Source organism: Chinchilla lanigera, unplaced genomic scaffold, assembly GCF_000276665.1.
Source record: "Chinchilla lanigera isolate Chin_1 unplaced genomic scaffold, ChiLan1.0 scaffold00016, whole genome shotgun sequence".
Taxonomy (NCBI): Eukaryota; Metazoa; Chordata; class Mammalia; order Rodentia; family Chinchillidae; genus Chinchilla; species Chinchilla lanigera.
Genome location: NW_004955417.1, coordinates 25,860,977 through 25,876,089, shown reverse-complemented (window position 1 = coordinate 25,876,089; position 15,113 = coordinate 25,860,977). Strand labels below are relative to the sequence as shown.

At 44.3% G+C, this 15,113-nt stretch overlaps 1 protein-coding gene across 1 annotated transcript in view; it reads right to left on the bottom strand.

The window, feature by feature from the left end:
* Mtbp (MDM2 binding protein) overlaps positions 1 to 15,113 on the bottom strand; it is a 69,502-nt gene that overhangs the window by 17,663 nt on the left and 36,726 nt on the right. Inside the window, exons 13-15 of the mRNA XM_013512840.1 lie at positions 14,434 to 14,477; positions 9,148 to 9,359; positions 3,712 to 3,829 (exon numbers count right to left, since the gene is read on the bottom strand). Coding sequence (XP_013368294.1) covers positions 3,712 to 3,829; positions 9,148 to 9,359; positions 14,434 to 14,477 — 374 coding nt within the window. The remainder of the gene's footprint in view (positions 1 to 3,711; positions 3,830 to 9,147; positions 9,360 to 14,433; positions 14,478 to 15,113) is intronic.

The window sequence follows — 15,113 nt, the reverse complement described above, 5'->3', positions numbered from 1 at the left end:
AACACAAACACATGATATCGAAGCAATTTAAAAGCCTTGCTTGTGATAAATTACACTACCAAGATATGTCTCGGTTAAAAAAAATAGTAACACTGACAACACCTGATTGTGTTTAGCGTTTTTTAAGCTTGGAAGCTAATTTTTCATAGATTCTCTCATTAGATTTTCACAATTTTGAAGCAAACCTGGGATTTTTATCCCCAACCTAAGAGGAAACAAGGAAGTCACATGACAGGTGATTATGTCTAAAACCAGACCCTGATCCTGAAACTCACTGTATAGCGATACATTATTTGCAGACTAAATCTGTTTTAATGCAAAGCAAATTCTAAAAAATACACAACACGTCTTCTGTCCATAACCAAGAACCCGACTCCAGATCTGCGGTGTGTCCGTGGTATTTGAGCACTTACTGTGTGCACATCAGTGCGATGTAACAGGAAGCGTTCACAATAGTCTACAGACCCGTAATTGTCGCTCCTGCCTGACAGGACATGAACGTACCAATGGGGAATGAGGCAGAGACAGCACAGCAAAGTGTGGTGGGAGCAGCAGCAGCAGCAGCAGCAGCAGCGCAGTCCTTGGACGTTTACAGAAGGAACTGCAGTGTGTGAGAGGTTTCCAGAGAAGGGTGGCGTTTGGCCTGGACCTGGCCTGACAAACAAGCTTCAAGACAGCAAGGCTCAACATGTGACATGCATCAGCCTCACTAATGGAACGAGCTGAAATCCCAGTACTGAAGCACTGGAGAGTAAATTCATGATACAGTTAAGGAAAGGAAAAGAGAAGGAAAAGTGGACCCAAAAGTTCAGTAAGTTTCAAAGTGGGGTAAACTAGGGCAGTGATGGCGAACCTTTTAGAGCTTTCCGTGATAACACCACAGGCTGCTGCATGCGTGCCACAGGTTCGCCACTGTTGAACTAGGGCAACCGCCTTTCCAAGAACTATGGAGAGACACATATTAATGGTAAGCGCTGTCGTCTTCCCTTCCCGGGAAGCCACGCAGGGCTCTACTTCTGGGTTACTGAGTGGGTTCAGCACGGATCAAGGCGACATATCGTAAGACCTGCACCAGGACTGCGGCACTCACGCCTCCCTCCCACACACCCTACCCCTGTGCTTTTCATCTCCCTGTTCTTAAAAACACAGAAACTTCCCTGGAAGGTACACAGCCTTGTACCTGCCCCAGAGTCTGCTGCGGGCCCAGGATAAAGCCCCAACTTAGTGTAAGTCAGGGCCAACTCTACCGGCCCGTCCCTGGCTGCGCACCCTAAAGCAAGCTCCACCCTGCACCCTCCCCAGGAGGAAGGGAGGGCCTAGCAAAAGGGAGACGCAAGCCACAGCCTGGTCCTGACTCCTTCCCTGGAAGAGACCGTACGGGCTGCCGGACACTGGAGGAGAACGATGGAAAAGAGAAAAAGCCCAAAAGGACAAAAACAAGCAGCTCGAAGGAGCATGAGACCATCCAGAAAACACACTGAAATGAACAGAGAAAAGAGTACCTTCACAGTATCACCTCCAGTCTCCAGAGGACTAAAAGACCATGCTGCTATGAAAAAAATAGGGCAGAAGTACAGGAAAATGTGTTAGGAACTTAAGACGTGAGTACCACCACCAAAAAGATTAACAGAAATGAAGAAAGCAAATGTAAGGAAATACCCACCCAGGGACATACAGTCAAAAGGACAAAGAAATAGATTATAAACAGAAAAAGCAAATTTTGAATTTAAAATATCCAGGATGTTTAATGTTAATTAAAACAGGTATTTCAGAGAAAGAAGAAAACAAGCAAATAGAGGGATGATTAATGAAGAAATAAAGTATTTCGCAGAGCTGAAAAAAGACAAAAATTTTTTTTTTTGTCATTTTGAGACAGGGTCTTGCTATGCAGTTCAGCCTGGCCTTGAGCTCACTTTGTAGCCCAGGCTGGTCTCGAACTCCCAACGATTTTCCTGACTCAGCCTTCTGAGTGCTGGGATTACAGGCATGCGCCACCACGCCCGGCTCTGAAGACAAAAATCTTGAGACTAACATCCTATAACCATGACCTCAGGAAATTTCAAAACAGTAAGGAAAATGGAAAACTCTAAAAGTTCTAGAGACAGAAACTGACTGGCAACAGACTTCTCTCTAAAATAGGAAATCCAGGGAAGTCCTGGGCTCATCCAGGAAGGAGGCTGAGCGCATCCCGCGGCGACTCACAGCTGTGCAGGGGACAGTGCTGGCCCAAACCAGCGAGAAGCCGGAGAGGGGCGAGAACAATCGCTGAAGAAGGAGCAGAACTGTCCATTGCAAGACAGAGAGAGGATGGAGGGGAGGGAAATGGGGCTACATCATCTCTCGTCCAGGGAGATGGAAGACACTGCCTACAACTACGGGGCGAGAGACGCGGGTCCTCCGGGCCTCCCACTCTTCCCGACTGTCTTCTCTGGAACCTGTAAACGCTCCAGATACTCCAAGGGACGGTCTCAGTCCTTTCCCTCTTCTCCTCAGGGCCTCACCCTGTGTCCTGACTCCTCCTGTGGCTGACTCCACACTGAGGTGCGGTCTCCCCTCCACGAGGCCACTTGCTATTCCCTTGTGGGTACTTAGAGGGCAAACTTAGCGCCCCTAAAGCACGCTTGCTGACTTTTCTCTCTAAAATTATTCTCACGACCAACATCCCAGCAATCTTGTCCGTTCCGTGAGAACATCGCTCGCTGCGTTGTGAAAGCCAGCAATCCAAACTGCCTTGCACGTCTGTTTCCCTCTCCCTATCCAAGCCACTACCGGAAGGGTTTTCCAGCTTACCACCAAAGTACACCCCAAGCTGTGCTATGGTCTAGTTTGAGCTCCGTTCTCTCTCACTTCGCCTACAGAAAAGACCACCTATCAGATCTCTCTGCCCCCAGTTTCTCCCTGTGCAAGCTATCTGCCATAAAAGAGCAAAATTTGCTTACGAGATTAGACGCCATCACTCCTGGCATAAATAACACAATCACCAGCCTCTGCCGCTGTGGGCTTCACCCTCGATCCACGGCGTAACTTACAATTATTATATTCGCAGGTCTGGGCCCTCGCTTGCTCCTGACTGTCTCTTGGGTTAAAGGAAAGGGGCGGTGCTGGTGCCTCCCCAAGTGCGTGACAACTGGTGTTCAGTAAATACGTGCTAATGTCCATGAAGGAAAGGAGAGGCAGGTCATAAAAGGACAGCAACAGAACAACTAACAGTAACGGCATGGTTTGCAGTGTTTGGGATGAGGGCAGTGTGCGAGGGCTTGGACTCCACCGCTTCACAACTAGGTACTTCGTGCTTGCTTTGTACTGCAGCACAGGACTAAAACCACAACCAAACATGAACGCTGCCTCCCGGAGAGAACTGCAGGGGCTAGGTGAGCGCGCAAGGACACAAAATGGGAACCAGGTGCTTCAGTGAGGGGACTATGTCTACTTCGTTTAACATGGTTCCGTACTAAGTCTTCCTATGCCCAGAGAACTGTACCCCAAAATGTTCACCGTGATTGCGTACACCTGCAAGGTGCAGAGAGAAGGTAGAGGAACACAAGCATTTCCCAGTTCATGAATATACTACTCTTGATCATCCACTTTCAGGAAGCACACACTGCTTTCATAATACAACTATAAACTAATCGCATGTCATAATAAAGGGTTAAGAAAGTTCATATAAAAATGCTGAGCTACAGTGTGCTGTCTTACAGACTCAAATATTACCTCAGTTTTTGTCTAGCTTTTCCAAAAGTTTCCAAATTTTGAAGAACATGCTTTTCTGGCCATTCCAAAGAACTGGTTTCCACTAGACTTGAAGAGTCAGGTTCTCCTCGAGTGGCAGCTAAAGAGAAAGAAATACCCGTAAGAACTGAAGAGTTAACATACTGAATTCTGTTATATAAAAAATATGAATACAAGTATACAAATACATAAATGCACCTTATGTTAGTTGCATAGGACTTAACCCAGGCATTTATTAAAGATCTCTCTGGTGGTCTGAACTGTAGGAAATGCCATAGAGAAGTTTGTTGGAAATGAATAAAATACCTCATTAAAGTAAAAGTTACTTGGAAAACTGAAAAACCAGCACTGTTAGGACTCATGAAATAAAAGGATAACTCCATTATTTTTAGTAAAATTATTCCTAAATGAAAAAGGGGCAACTCTCTAGAGAACATAATGGATGTACTATGTGATTTTTACATGCTAAACTGGACTTAGTACAAATAAACTGGAAAATGTCATCTTCCAAAATTCCAAATTCCAAAAACAGATTATTTCATTCTCAAAGGTATAATAATAAAATGATAAATACAGGGATTGTTCTCAGATAAAGGCTACTTTAGGAATAATCCTTATTTTTAAATTAATATAAAATAACGACACACATTTCCTCAAATCACTAACATTTCAAGTGCTATTTCACACTGTGATGTTCCATCTGGACTGCTGACTTGATTGGCTTAAGCGTCACTGAGGAGAGCAGTGAAAGGCCCTCCTGGGTGTCTGTGGGTGGGTAGTGGCATGCGACATTAAGGGCCAGAGCTGGTTACAGCCCGTTCCCCTCCAACTCTCTTCACTACCCTCTCAGCTTCCTGGGTGTCCTGAGTCTAGCGGTTTCCTCCGCCAGGCCCTCCCTTCATGACCTACCTCCTCCGCCAGGCCCTCCCTTCATAACCTACTTGCTGGGAGTCAGCCAACCATGGACTGAAACCTCTGAAACCACAAACTGAAGTCAACCTCTCTCCTTTAAGCTGCGGGTGTTGGGTGTTGTGTCCCAGCAACAGGAAGCTGACCCATACAGTTACTAATAAGCATATGTAAGACTGTCTTTTCTAGCTAACATGCTGCTGTGAACTACAGTAAGACTATTCCTAACACTGGGACCATAAACAAAAACCTAAAGGGACAGCATCTTTTCTCATTAGAAATTATCAGCACACCCAAACTGTGTTAACACTGGCAAAATTACTAACTATACTACTTTTTTGGAATTCTAAAACTGTATGGTTTTAAACCCTGTTTTGAACTACTACATATTGGTTCTAGTAACTGGCAGAAAATTATTAGCTGTTTATCATCAACAGTATCAACAGAGATACTTGTTTCAAAATGTGTGGTGATCTTTTAAAAAATGATTTGGTAGAGAAATTTTTCAACAAAAAAGTTTTTAAAAATGAAAACAGAAACCTGTATATTATTTTCCCTTGTTAAACTATTTCACACTGAAGATTTAAGAATACTTTCAGTACCTATACTGGATTGCCCTCTCCAAACACCATACCACTTCCCACTTCTTAATAAGGATAGTGAAATATTATTTTATAGCATAATGAGATTTATAATAATGTAATATGCTTCTTAATGGAGACATGGCTTTCCACTAAGGGAAAAAAAAAATCAATAGCAATTCTGCACAATTGCACGCTGTGAATTCATAAGAGAATGCAAGCCATCCTTAAAAAAGTATTAAACTGTCTTTAAACATTACAATATAGTGAATTTTTAACCTTGCCATACAACCTACATAAATGACACAGGTTAAATATTTAAGAATGGGTAGACAAACATTCATACATGTCTCACCTTTAGGAAAATAACAATATACTCTTTACAGCAAAATAAAGTATAATATTTTATTTATGGGTCAGGACACTATTCCTTGCTGACACCAGAAAGGTACAGAAAGGTTCTCTGAGAAACCAAGAAGGCTCTTTTAAATTTTTTTAAAAAGTGTTTTATTTTATTGGTGAACAAAGAAATCAAACCAATACAATAGGGAAATAGAGAAAAGGGACCGACAGAATCTCATGTCACAGCAAACAGAAAGGAAGTGATATCACTGGTGACCAGACATAGTTGATGAGGTTAAGGCCTAATCTCACACACCTAAACGTAAGTCACAAAGGAAAGGTTATGTTGTTACCGGTATAATCTGTTTAATAAAATGAGAATTAGAAATGCACACTAGAAAGTTCATCTTTAAATGTCCGAAAAAATAAAACTATGACCTTGCATAATGAGCCAGCACACTCAGGTATGCCGCGCTTGATGTGCCCAGGGGTCCCGGTGCAGGAGACCATGGCTGCATTATGAGCCTGGATAGCACATGTGCCACTGCGGAAGTTTTCTCCAACTTTGTGGAAAAGAGTAAACACAATGGTGAGATTAAGGCTTTTTCTACATAATAATTTGACACTTGTCACACATACTAGAGTATTTGTAAAAACTGAGCTGACCAAATAACCTGACCAATTGCTAATAACTTCTAAGGTCTATGCTGCAAATAACAGGTCAAAATAGGAAATCTGATTGACCTTGCTGTTACTACAGGTAGTGTAATTTACATGGAGAATATTTACTCAAATCCAAGCTACAAGGATGTGAGGAGTCATGCTCACACTGACAGCCTGCACGGTTTCAGCTCAGGCTCAGAGCTCAGTTTCAGAGTTTCTTTCATTCATTTAACAAGGATTTGGGGGAGCTCCCCCACCCGTGTGCCAGGTACTGTACCAGGCTCTGTGGACACACAGAGCAAGTGGGCATGTGCTTTACGCTCAGAGAACAGGGCTTAGAGAGAAGACAAACACTTAATAAAGAACTGCACAGATGATATGTAATTTTAAAATGTGACAAGTGATTTGAAGAAAAACTAGGGAACAGTACAAGAAGAAATCATTTAAGTGGAGCAGGGTCAGAAAAAGCCTCTCTTCGAAATACACTGAAGTGGGCTTCTGAACTGGGCAAGAGGCGGGACAGAATTCCAGGTGGAGGACCGGTGAAGGTGGAGGTTGTGAGCGGGAAGGGCACGAGACTTGTCCGAGGGACGCAGAGCCCTCCGTGGTGGTCAGGAAATGGGCCTGCGCCCTGGAGGAGCACAAGGCCAGGCAGCCCGCAAAGCACGTCGAGGATGGTGCACCCCGCGTGCACCTGGATTCCACCAAAAAGGCCTGGGAAAGTAGGGGAGCTGCGCTCGCGTGGGACAGGACCACTCCTTCAGCTGGGCGTGACAGCGGCAGCCGAGGTCCGACCCCTACAGGTAGCTCTGAACGTGTCCGTGTGAGATCCCTCGCCACTGCCTGTGCTTCTCCCGCCTTTCAACCCTCCCCTCTCCTGTGCAGACCCTCGGGGAAGCCACACAGTTCCCCTTTCCTTAGCTTCATGACGGGTTGTGCTGTCTCTTCTCTTTGGAAAATCCTGTCTTATTCTCTCTACAGACTCGAAGCACCACTCAAGATCCCCCTGGAGTCCCCTGGCTCCTGCCAAGCCTCCTGCGACTACCCTGCCCCACTTACAGCTCTCCTTTCTCAATTTACATGGAGTTACTTAGCCAAAAACCATGTGGCGCTCACTCCACACCAGGCAACCTTCTATGCAAGGTGCAGGTAATTAATTTCATCTTCATAACCACCTCATCCCCAAGTTAAAGAGGTCAGAAAACGCACCCACGGTCACACAGCGGGTGAGCGGCAGGGCCAGCATCCAGCCTGGCTGCCAGCACAAAGCGAAGCTCCTGCCCTGATCCAAACACATGCCCCGTCGCCAGCGCCTTCACCATCTCCCCGGGGCCTTTCCAGTGACACTGGCTGCCGGTGAACCTCGGTACTGATACGGACCGAGGGTGACAACAACACAAGCAACAGCCTGTCTGTCCTTCCTGGTGCTGCGAGCACCAACTCGTTAACCCTCACGAGAGCCCCAGTCACCCGCACGGGGGCCCTGGCCACAGGCTGTATTATTTTCCCACTCAGCACACGGGGAACAGAGGTGACATAACACGCCCCAAACCACTCGGCTAAGAAGTGACAATCTTGAGACTTGGACCTTGGCCGAGAGTCTGTGTTCTTAAACCCGGCACTACGTGCTGCTTTTATACCTTGCTTTGCAAACAGACCCTAATCTTACTGAAAGCCAAGGACTGGCATTTTCGCTTCTTCATGTAACTTCAGCATCAAATACACAAAAGGCATTCAGAAAACATTACGGCTAACTTGATTCTGTGATCATTTCCTCATTAACCCATGCAACAGAATTATTCTCACAAAATAAAACCCCAAAACTGTCCTCTATATTTAAAATTGTGCCAAACGATCTTCAAAGGCTTTCTTGGTAGATACTGAAAAGCTTTGCTCTATTCAAATTCATCACAACACCAGAATCCAGGAAAATAGAAATCCAATTAAATATTGAAATGATCTGTGCCTCCTCTGTGTATGTCGGTGAGTGTCCCAGCCCTAATGACTGGCAAATGTGATGCATCTTATCACATGGAATGCTCTGTGTAGATTTTACTTGCCTCACTTTCTGAAACAGCATGACAGAAATCCAGCCATTCTGGCAGCCTTAGCAAGGATAATAAGAAAGATCACCTTATAATGCTTCTCCCTCTGCTCAAAAACAATTACATCGAGCACGCTTAATGGAAGGTGTGATCAAAAAACCTGTAATATTAAATAAGTACAGAGAATATACCTGGTGTGATCAAAAATTACAGTGAACATTTAAGTTAAAATATTTATTATAACAAAAGACGCACTGACCTTAGTTCCCCTCAGAGTATGTCCCCCTTCCTTCCAGCACACTTCTCCCACTGTTCGTGCCACTGTCTGAAGCAGTTCTGGAGTCCTCTTTCCTCAGTGTCCTCCACTGTGCCGAGCGGGCTGCCTTGATGTCCTGAATCAATGCACATGTTTACCTTTCACGCTCATTTTCACTTTGCGGGTGAACTAGAAGCTGTATGCTGCCAGATCTAGTGCGTAGGTGGAGAACGGCACGGCATGATGTTTTCATGAGCCTGTTTTCTGTGGGACGGCGCTCGGCAACAGCGTTCACATTGGGTCGCATCTCACAGAGACACGCAGGAAAGAGGACTTCTAGAACTGCTTCACAGGGGCAAAAGCGATGCAGTAAGGGTGTTTAAAATGAGGGGCTGTATTCTGAGGGGGAATGGCAATGTGCCTTTGACTGAAATACATTTTTAAAAATTTAAATGTCCACTGCTGATGGCACCTTATATACATACATACTCATATATAAAAATATGTATTATTTAAATTTATAAAATGCATTTTGATTTGACTAATATGTAACATTGAATAATGATAGCTACCACAGATGCTACAAGGAAAAGAACAAAATTTAAAGTAATAAAGAACTTACCATTTAACATAGCTGAGGTTTTAATTTTGTCGATCTGTCTTAGAGCCGTTTCAGGAGTAAGAGCATCAAAATGATGAAGAAAGCGCTCCCTGGTGAGTCGTAACAGACTTTTGAGTTCATCAGCAGAAAACGCTGCAGGCTCCTTTGCCAACTTCCTCCTTTCTGCAAGACAAATCAATCTAATTAACCGTAAGACTTTTTCCCAAGCCTCTCTAGAGCTCATCTACTCCTCTCTTTATTGAAAGTACTTTCAAAGGTGAAACAAGTGAGCTTCTCCGGCAAATTGGCACTCCCAGGTAGGCACACTTTCATTTTCATCTGTTTGTACACAACGGCAGAATTCCCAGCTATGTAAGATAGGGAGAAACAGTGACTTGTTAACACCAAAACTTGGTAAATAATGAAGCCAAGTTTATAAAAGATTTTAGAAATAAATTGTAGAGCATTAAAAATGGACACATGTTGATACTTATACGAAACTGAAACCTGTTAGACTTTTTGGATACTTCTCAAAACCTAAGAACACATAAAAGGGACAAAACAGGACAATAAAAGATGATAAATGACACTTCAAAATAAACTTTAGAAAACAAGTGGCTGTGGGGTGGTGTTACCGTGTGTATCTAGATGTCATCCTAAAGCCTCACACAATCACGCACAGGCAGGGCTCCTGGGAGACAATTAGATTATGGGGCTGGCAGGAGGCAGGGTCAGGCGGGTAGAGGTAGGCCCAGAGCGCAGCCGGGAAAGGTTCACCTCCCTCCCTGTCCCCTCCCTCCTCTCTCTACTTCCTGTGCCCCATGCCCTGAGCAGCTCTCCTCCGCCAGGCCCCTCCGCCATGCCACCCTGCCTTGGAGCCAGCTGGCTACGGACTGAAGCATGAGCCAAAATAAAGCGCTCCTTCCTGAAGTTGTGGGTGTCAGGTATTTTGCCCCAGCAATGAGAGAGTGATTAGGGTAGCTGGTAACAGAGTGGCAGAGCAGGAGACAGTCACCTTGGGGGCCATCACTGCCCCAGAAGGCAAAAATGAGGTGCCTGAAGCTGCTGGGGCTGAGGTGCTGGCCCAGTCAGGACTGGAGGTACCGGGAGCCTGCAGAGCTCCAGCCCTCAGAGCCCATTTTTCTTCCAGTAGTCCCAGACTACAGAACCTGAGGGATACTGAAAGTAACACTGCAGCTGGTTAAAGAAGGAATGAAATGCAAGTCTGGTTGAAGGTGAGACTCCAAGCCTTGCCACTGGATAGCTAGCAGCTACGATGCTACACTGGAAAGACTGGAGGACTCTTCTCTAAACACCCTCAGAAAAGAGCCTCAGATGCTCATGCTGGGGGAGAAAGAAGAGCTCATGACAGAACGTTGAATTTTCACCTTACCACTCTGTCCAGGGACGTTCACTGGACATTACACTAAGGGTAGGCAACAAAACTTGCAACTTAGAACAGAATGACAGGACAGACACCAGACGCTGATGAAAATGTGAGGAGGGGAGGGTTCCTCCCTTCCCAGGCCTGTGTGCACACAGGCCAGGACCAGAGCTCAGGGACAAGGTCAGGGCTCTCTCCCTCCCAGCGCTCGCTGAGCCAGTCAGGAACCAGGCACATTTTGGCCAAGCCTTGCTCTCTCACCCACCGGGACTGGCCAGCCTACAGGATACAAGCTCTCTGCTGACTGGCGAGGGTCTTCCCCTACAGGTGTGGTCTACAGCGCCCTACCTCTGACACTACTCAGTAGCTAAGTTCAGAGTTCGGTAGGTATCTAAGAAATCAAGCCTAGATCTAAAACGCTGTTATCATCATCACCTGCAATTTATCTCCATTTGTATGTTTCTTAGGTTTATTTCTAAATTGGTTCCAACTTTAGGTGGTGAAAAAGGAATCACTATGATACCCCAAACTGAAGAAGTCCAAGATGAAAAAAATTTAAAGCAGCAAAGAGGGAAAAAAGGACTCAGTAGAAATAAAACTATTGCAGAGAATAAAAGAAAGCGTAGATAACTAAGAATGTCTTTGGGTGAGTGGAAATCCCATGGGAATCCTGGCTCACCAGCAATGAAAACATGAGTTGAAGGTGGGGGCTCTGGAGAAAGGCAAGAGGTTTAGGTACAGACAGAAGTGCGCGCAGTGCCACCCGAGGAACGGGGACAAGCACAAGCCTGGCCCAAAGCTCCATGGCCTGGCAGGGCAGAGGACAGGCGGGGCTCCTGGATTCTTATCCAGGGGCCAACAAGACCAAAAGTCACTTGGAGAGAGGACACGGGGATGGAGTGTGTGGAGCTCCCAAAACCACATTTCTGGAACAAGAGTGACCTTCACTGGCATCAAGAGTAAGGGAGAAAAGGCCAACCTCGCAGCTGAGCTCCTAATGAGTGTTAGCCGTGCAGTATTTATTATAAAACAGAAATGCCCCATGGCTTTCTCCTGCATACCATAACTTAACTGATCTCACACACCAGAATTCAGATCACAAATGGCTGACAGAATACTTCTGTGGGGTAGCCCTAATTTAAGAAAAATTATAAGTGAATATGACCTCTTAAAAAAAACACTGGTAGCTTCTGGGCATGGTGGTGCATGCCTGTAATCCTAGCATTTGGGAGGCTGAGGCAGGAGGATTGTTGCAAGTTTGAGATCAGCTGGGGCTACATAGTGAGACCCTGTCTCAAAAAGCCAAAAAAAGAAAAGTTGGTAATAATTTCAGTTCAGTAAATACTGTTCTCCTTTTTGGAAGACATGGTTGATTAGTAATGTTCAACTTTTCAAAAGACAGGGTACATCATCTCAAAAGCCACTGAAGACTGGTTTTATAACTGGTTATGTGAATAGGTTTAAATAATGAGAAAATCCCTTGTTATCTGATGTCAAGCAAGATCCACCTGTGTTACAATTTGTGCTAAAAACTGATAAGGCAATAGTTGAAGATAAGGAAGCAACATCTACGTCATATTTTTGGTCTTGACTTTGCCACTTAGAATTCCCTGTACCTACAATGCTGCCTTTTACTGTGTGAAAGGTACTTAGCGTGGTGAATGTATAATACCAAATAAAGAACACTCAACACTTCCCCAAAGAAAAAAGCAGCATATACATACTATTTGGATTTTTGCCAAAGGGCAGGGGGCAGAGATGGAGGGAGGGGAGAAGCGGATGAGAAAGAGTGGAGACGTGCTCTGCGCATGCAGCATCTCCCCAGCATGAATGGCGTCATCATGCACTGTACATATGTGCTCACAGAAACAGAAGTCTAGTAAGTAGGAAGGAGTGTCAGGGGCTGGAATGATGGGGAGGAGGGCAAGGCTTTCTGTTTTGCACTTGAAGTTTTTAGCATCATCTGAATTTTCATACTACATCCTCGTATCACTTTGCCAAAAATGCTTCATTTTAAAACACTTGTACACTAACGTTTTCTTCCATAATACAATGGTAACTTATAAATACAGATACAGTTCAAGTCAGCAAACACTGACGGAGAGCTTCCTGCTGCCGAGCACTGCTGGACCTGCAGACACAGAGGTTAATGAGGCCCACTGCATTCAGTGACGTGGGGTCGGCACATTCACAACTCAAGGCAGTCAGCTGAGCCGGAAGCCCCGGTCTCAGGCTCCCCTTCACAACATCTGATTTATAATACACCATAAAATCGTCTTCCCCGACAATTCTGCAAATGCCTTCCAGACTCCACCTGCGACAGGGTAAGTGACTCAGGGCTTTTGCAGGCTACAGTACTGGTAACAGCAAAATCAGAGTTTTCATGCATCCCATCACATCTGCTTAAAAAATGAGCTCTATCGTTCTTCACTTTTTGTACAATGTGCTGGTAGTCATTTTAAAATAAGTCACCAGTTAAAAATAATGTGCTTCAGAAATTAGCCCCTACAGTTTTACTAGTGCCTAAAAAATACTCTCACATCATGAACCTGCCCTGTTAAAACTGCCAGTTAAACTGCAATTCAGGGAGCAGTGTAAGGACTCATACTGACCTTACTGACTGAGAAACGCAGTGACAATCTACGAGGTTTAGGAGAGTACTGAGCACGCTAACTTATGTATGCAGATTAAGTGTTTCTGTACTAGATCATTCAGATTTAGATCTCTGATCCAGTTGGATTTTAGTGTAGTACATGGTGAGATGGATGGGTCTAGATTCAACCTTCAGCATTTGGATTCCACCTCACTCCAGGAAGAATGGACATCAGCAAGAAGAGAAGTAATAACAAGTGCTGGTGAGGATGTGGGGGAAAATGAGCCCTTCTGTACTGCGGGTGGGAATGCAAACTGGTACAGCCACTATGGAAATCAGTGCGGAGATTTGTCAAAGAACTAAAACTAGAAATTCCACTTGACCTAGCTATTCCATCTCTAGGTATCTTCTCAAAAGAGTTAAAGACACTGTATTACAGTGGTCCATGCACACCCACATGTACATCAGCACAGCTCAGAACAGCTAAGTACTGGCCTATATGCCCATTAACAGATGAGTGGATGAAGAAAACGTGGCTTTATATACCATGAAGTACTACTCTGCTACAAAGTAGGATACGTTTGTAGGAAAGTGGATGCACCTTCAGATCATAATGTTAAATGAAATAAATTAGTGTTACATGGCTTCTCTTGTATGGGAAAGCCAAAATACAAAGGGAAAAATTAAAGACAGACAATAGGAAATAGGAAGGTGGATCATTTGCAAAAGGGAAGGGGGCGAAAGATAGTGGGGTATTTATTTTGCATCATACTAAATAGTATCTTATTTAGAACTTGTTCAGCATTCTTAAACTTTTTATTGATAAGTCACTGAAATACAGTATCACTAAAAAATATTTCCAAGTACAAAAAGCTATACATTAAAAAAAAAAAAAAAATCCCAGCACTCAGGAGGTTGAGGCAGGAGGATAATTGTGAGTCTGAGGCCAGCCTGGGCTACAAAGTGAGCTCAGGGCCAGCCTGAACTGCATAGTGAGACCCTATTTCAAAAAGACCAAAAAACCCCCAAAAGCATGTAAAATACAAAATTTTAAATTTTATATGTCATCATTCTAATATTATATTAGATATCGTCTTCAAAACAAAATAAAATTAATGATAATTTATTTAAAACTAAACCTCCAGCAAATTTTATTTGATTTCTGTGTTATTATAAAAAGCACCTCAATAGTCACTGGTGAGCTTGTTTTTGTGAGAAGCTTTTCTTTCTCGTTTGGTCAGGAAAAGTTAGTAATATAATCTACTCCATGTTTTGTTGATAATTTTGAAGAAGTCTTTTGGATCAAGTTTTGTTTTTCTGCGAAATCCACAATCTTTGTATCAATTTCAAGCCAGTGATTTGTTTCAGAGCGAGCTGCGGATTATATTCTTCACTTTGCATCACGTATCAATGAATTCACTCAAGGAGACTCACTCAGCCCTGAGCTCCCAGTTCCCCCAAGCTCTGGGTGCTGCGGACTGGGAGAATGAGGAAGAGGAGCCAGGAGGTGGCTAAGAGAACAGAGAGAACAGAAGTGCTAAGCTGGGATGGGGCGACACCTGTGACCCAGCACTTGGGGATGAGGCAGGAGAATTGCTGCAATTTTGAAGCCAGCCTGGGCTACATAGTGAGTTCAATGCCAGCTGTAGGGGGAGGGGGGGACCCTGTTTCAATATAAAAAAAAGGGTGGGGATGTAGCTCAGTGTGAAGGACCTGGGTTCAATTCCCACTACTGCTGGAAAGAAGGAAAGAAAGGAGGGAGGGAGGGCGAAAGAAGGAGGGAGGGAAGGAGGGAGGAAGGGAGGAAGGAAGGGAAAAAGTATTAATTTCCTAGATAAGGAAAATGCATAATGCCAACTTCACTTGGTATGAGAAATGTGCTTAGGTTCTTACTGATGGTCACAATTAAAGTCTAATCAGTGTTCAAGTGACAATTTCTCTGGACTTGCATTTTCTTCTATTTGTAGTCTCTACCCTTGTACTACCAGAAGTATATAAAGGACATATATA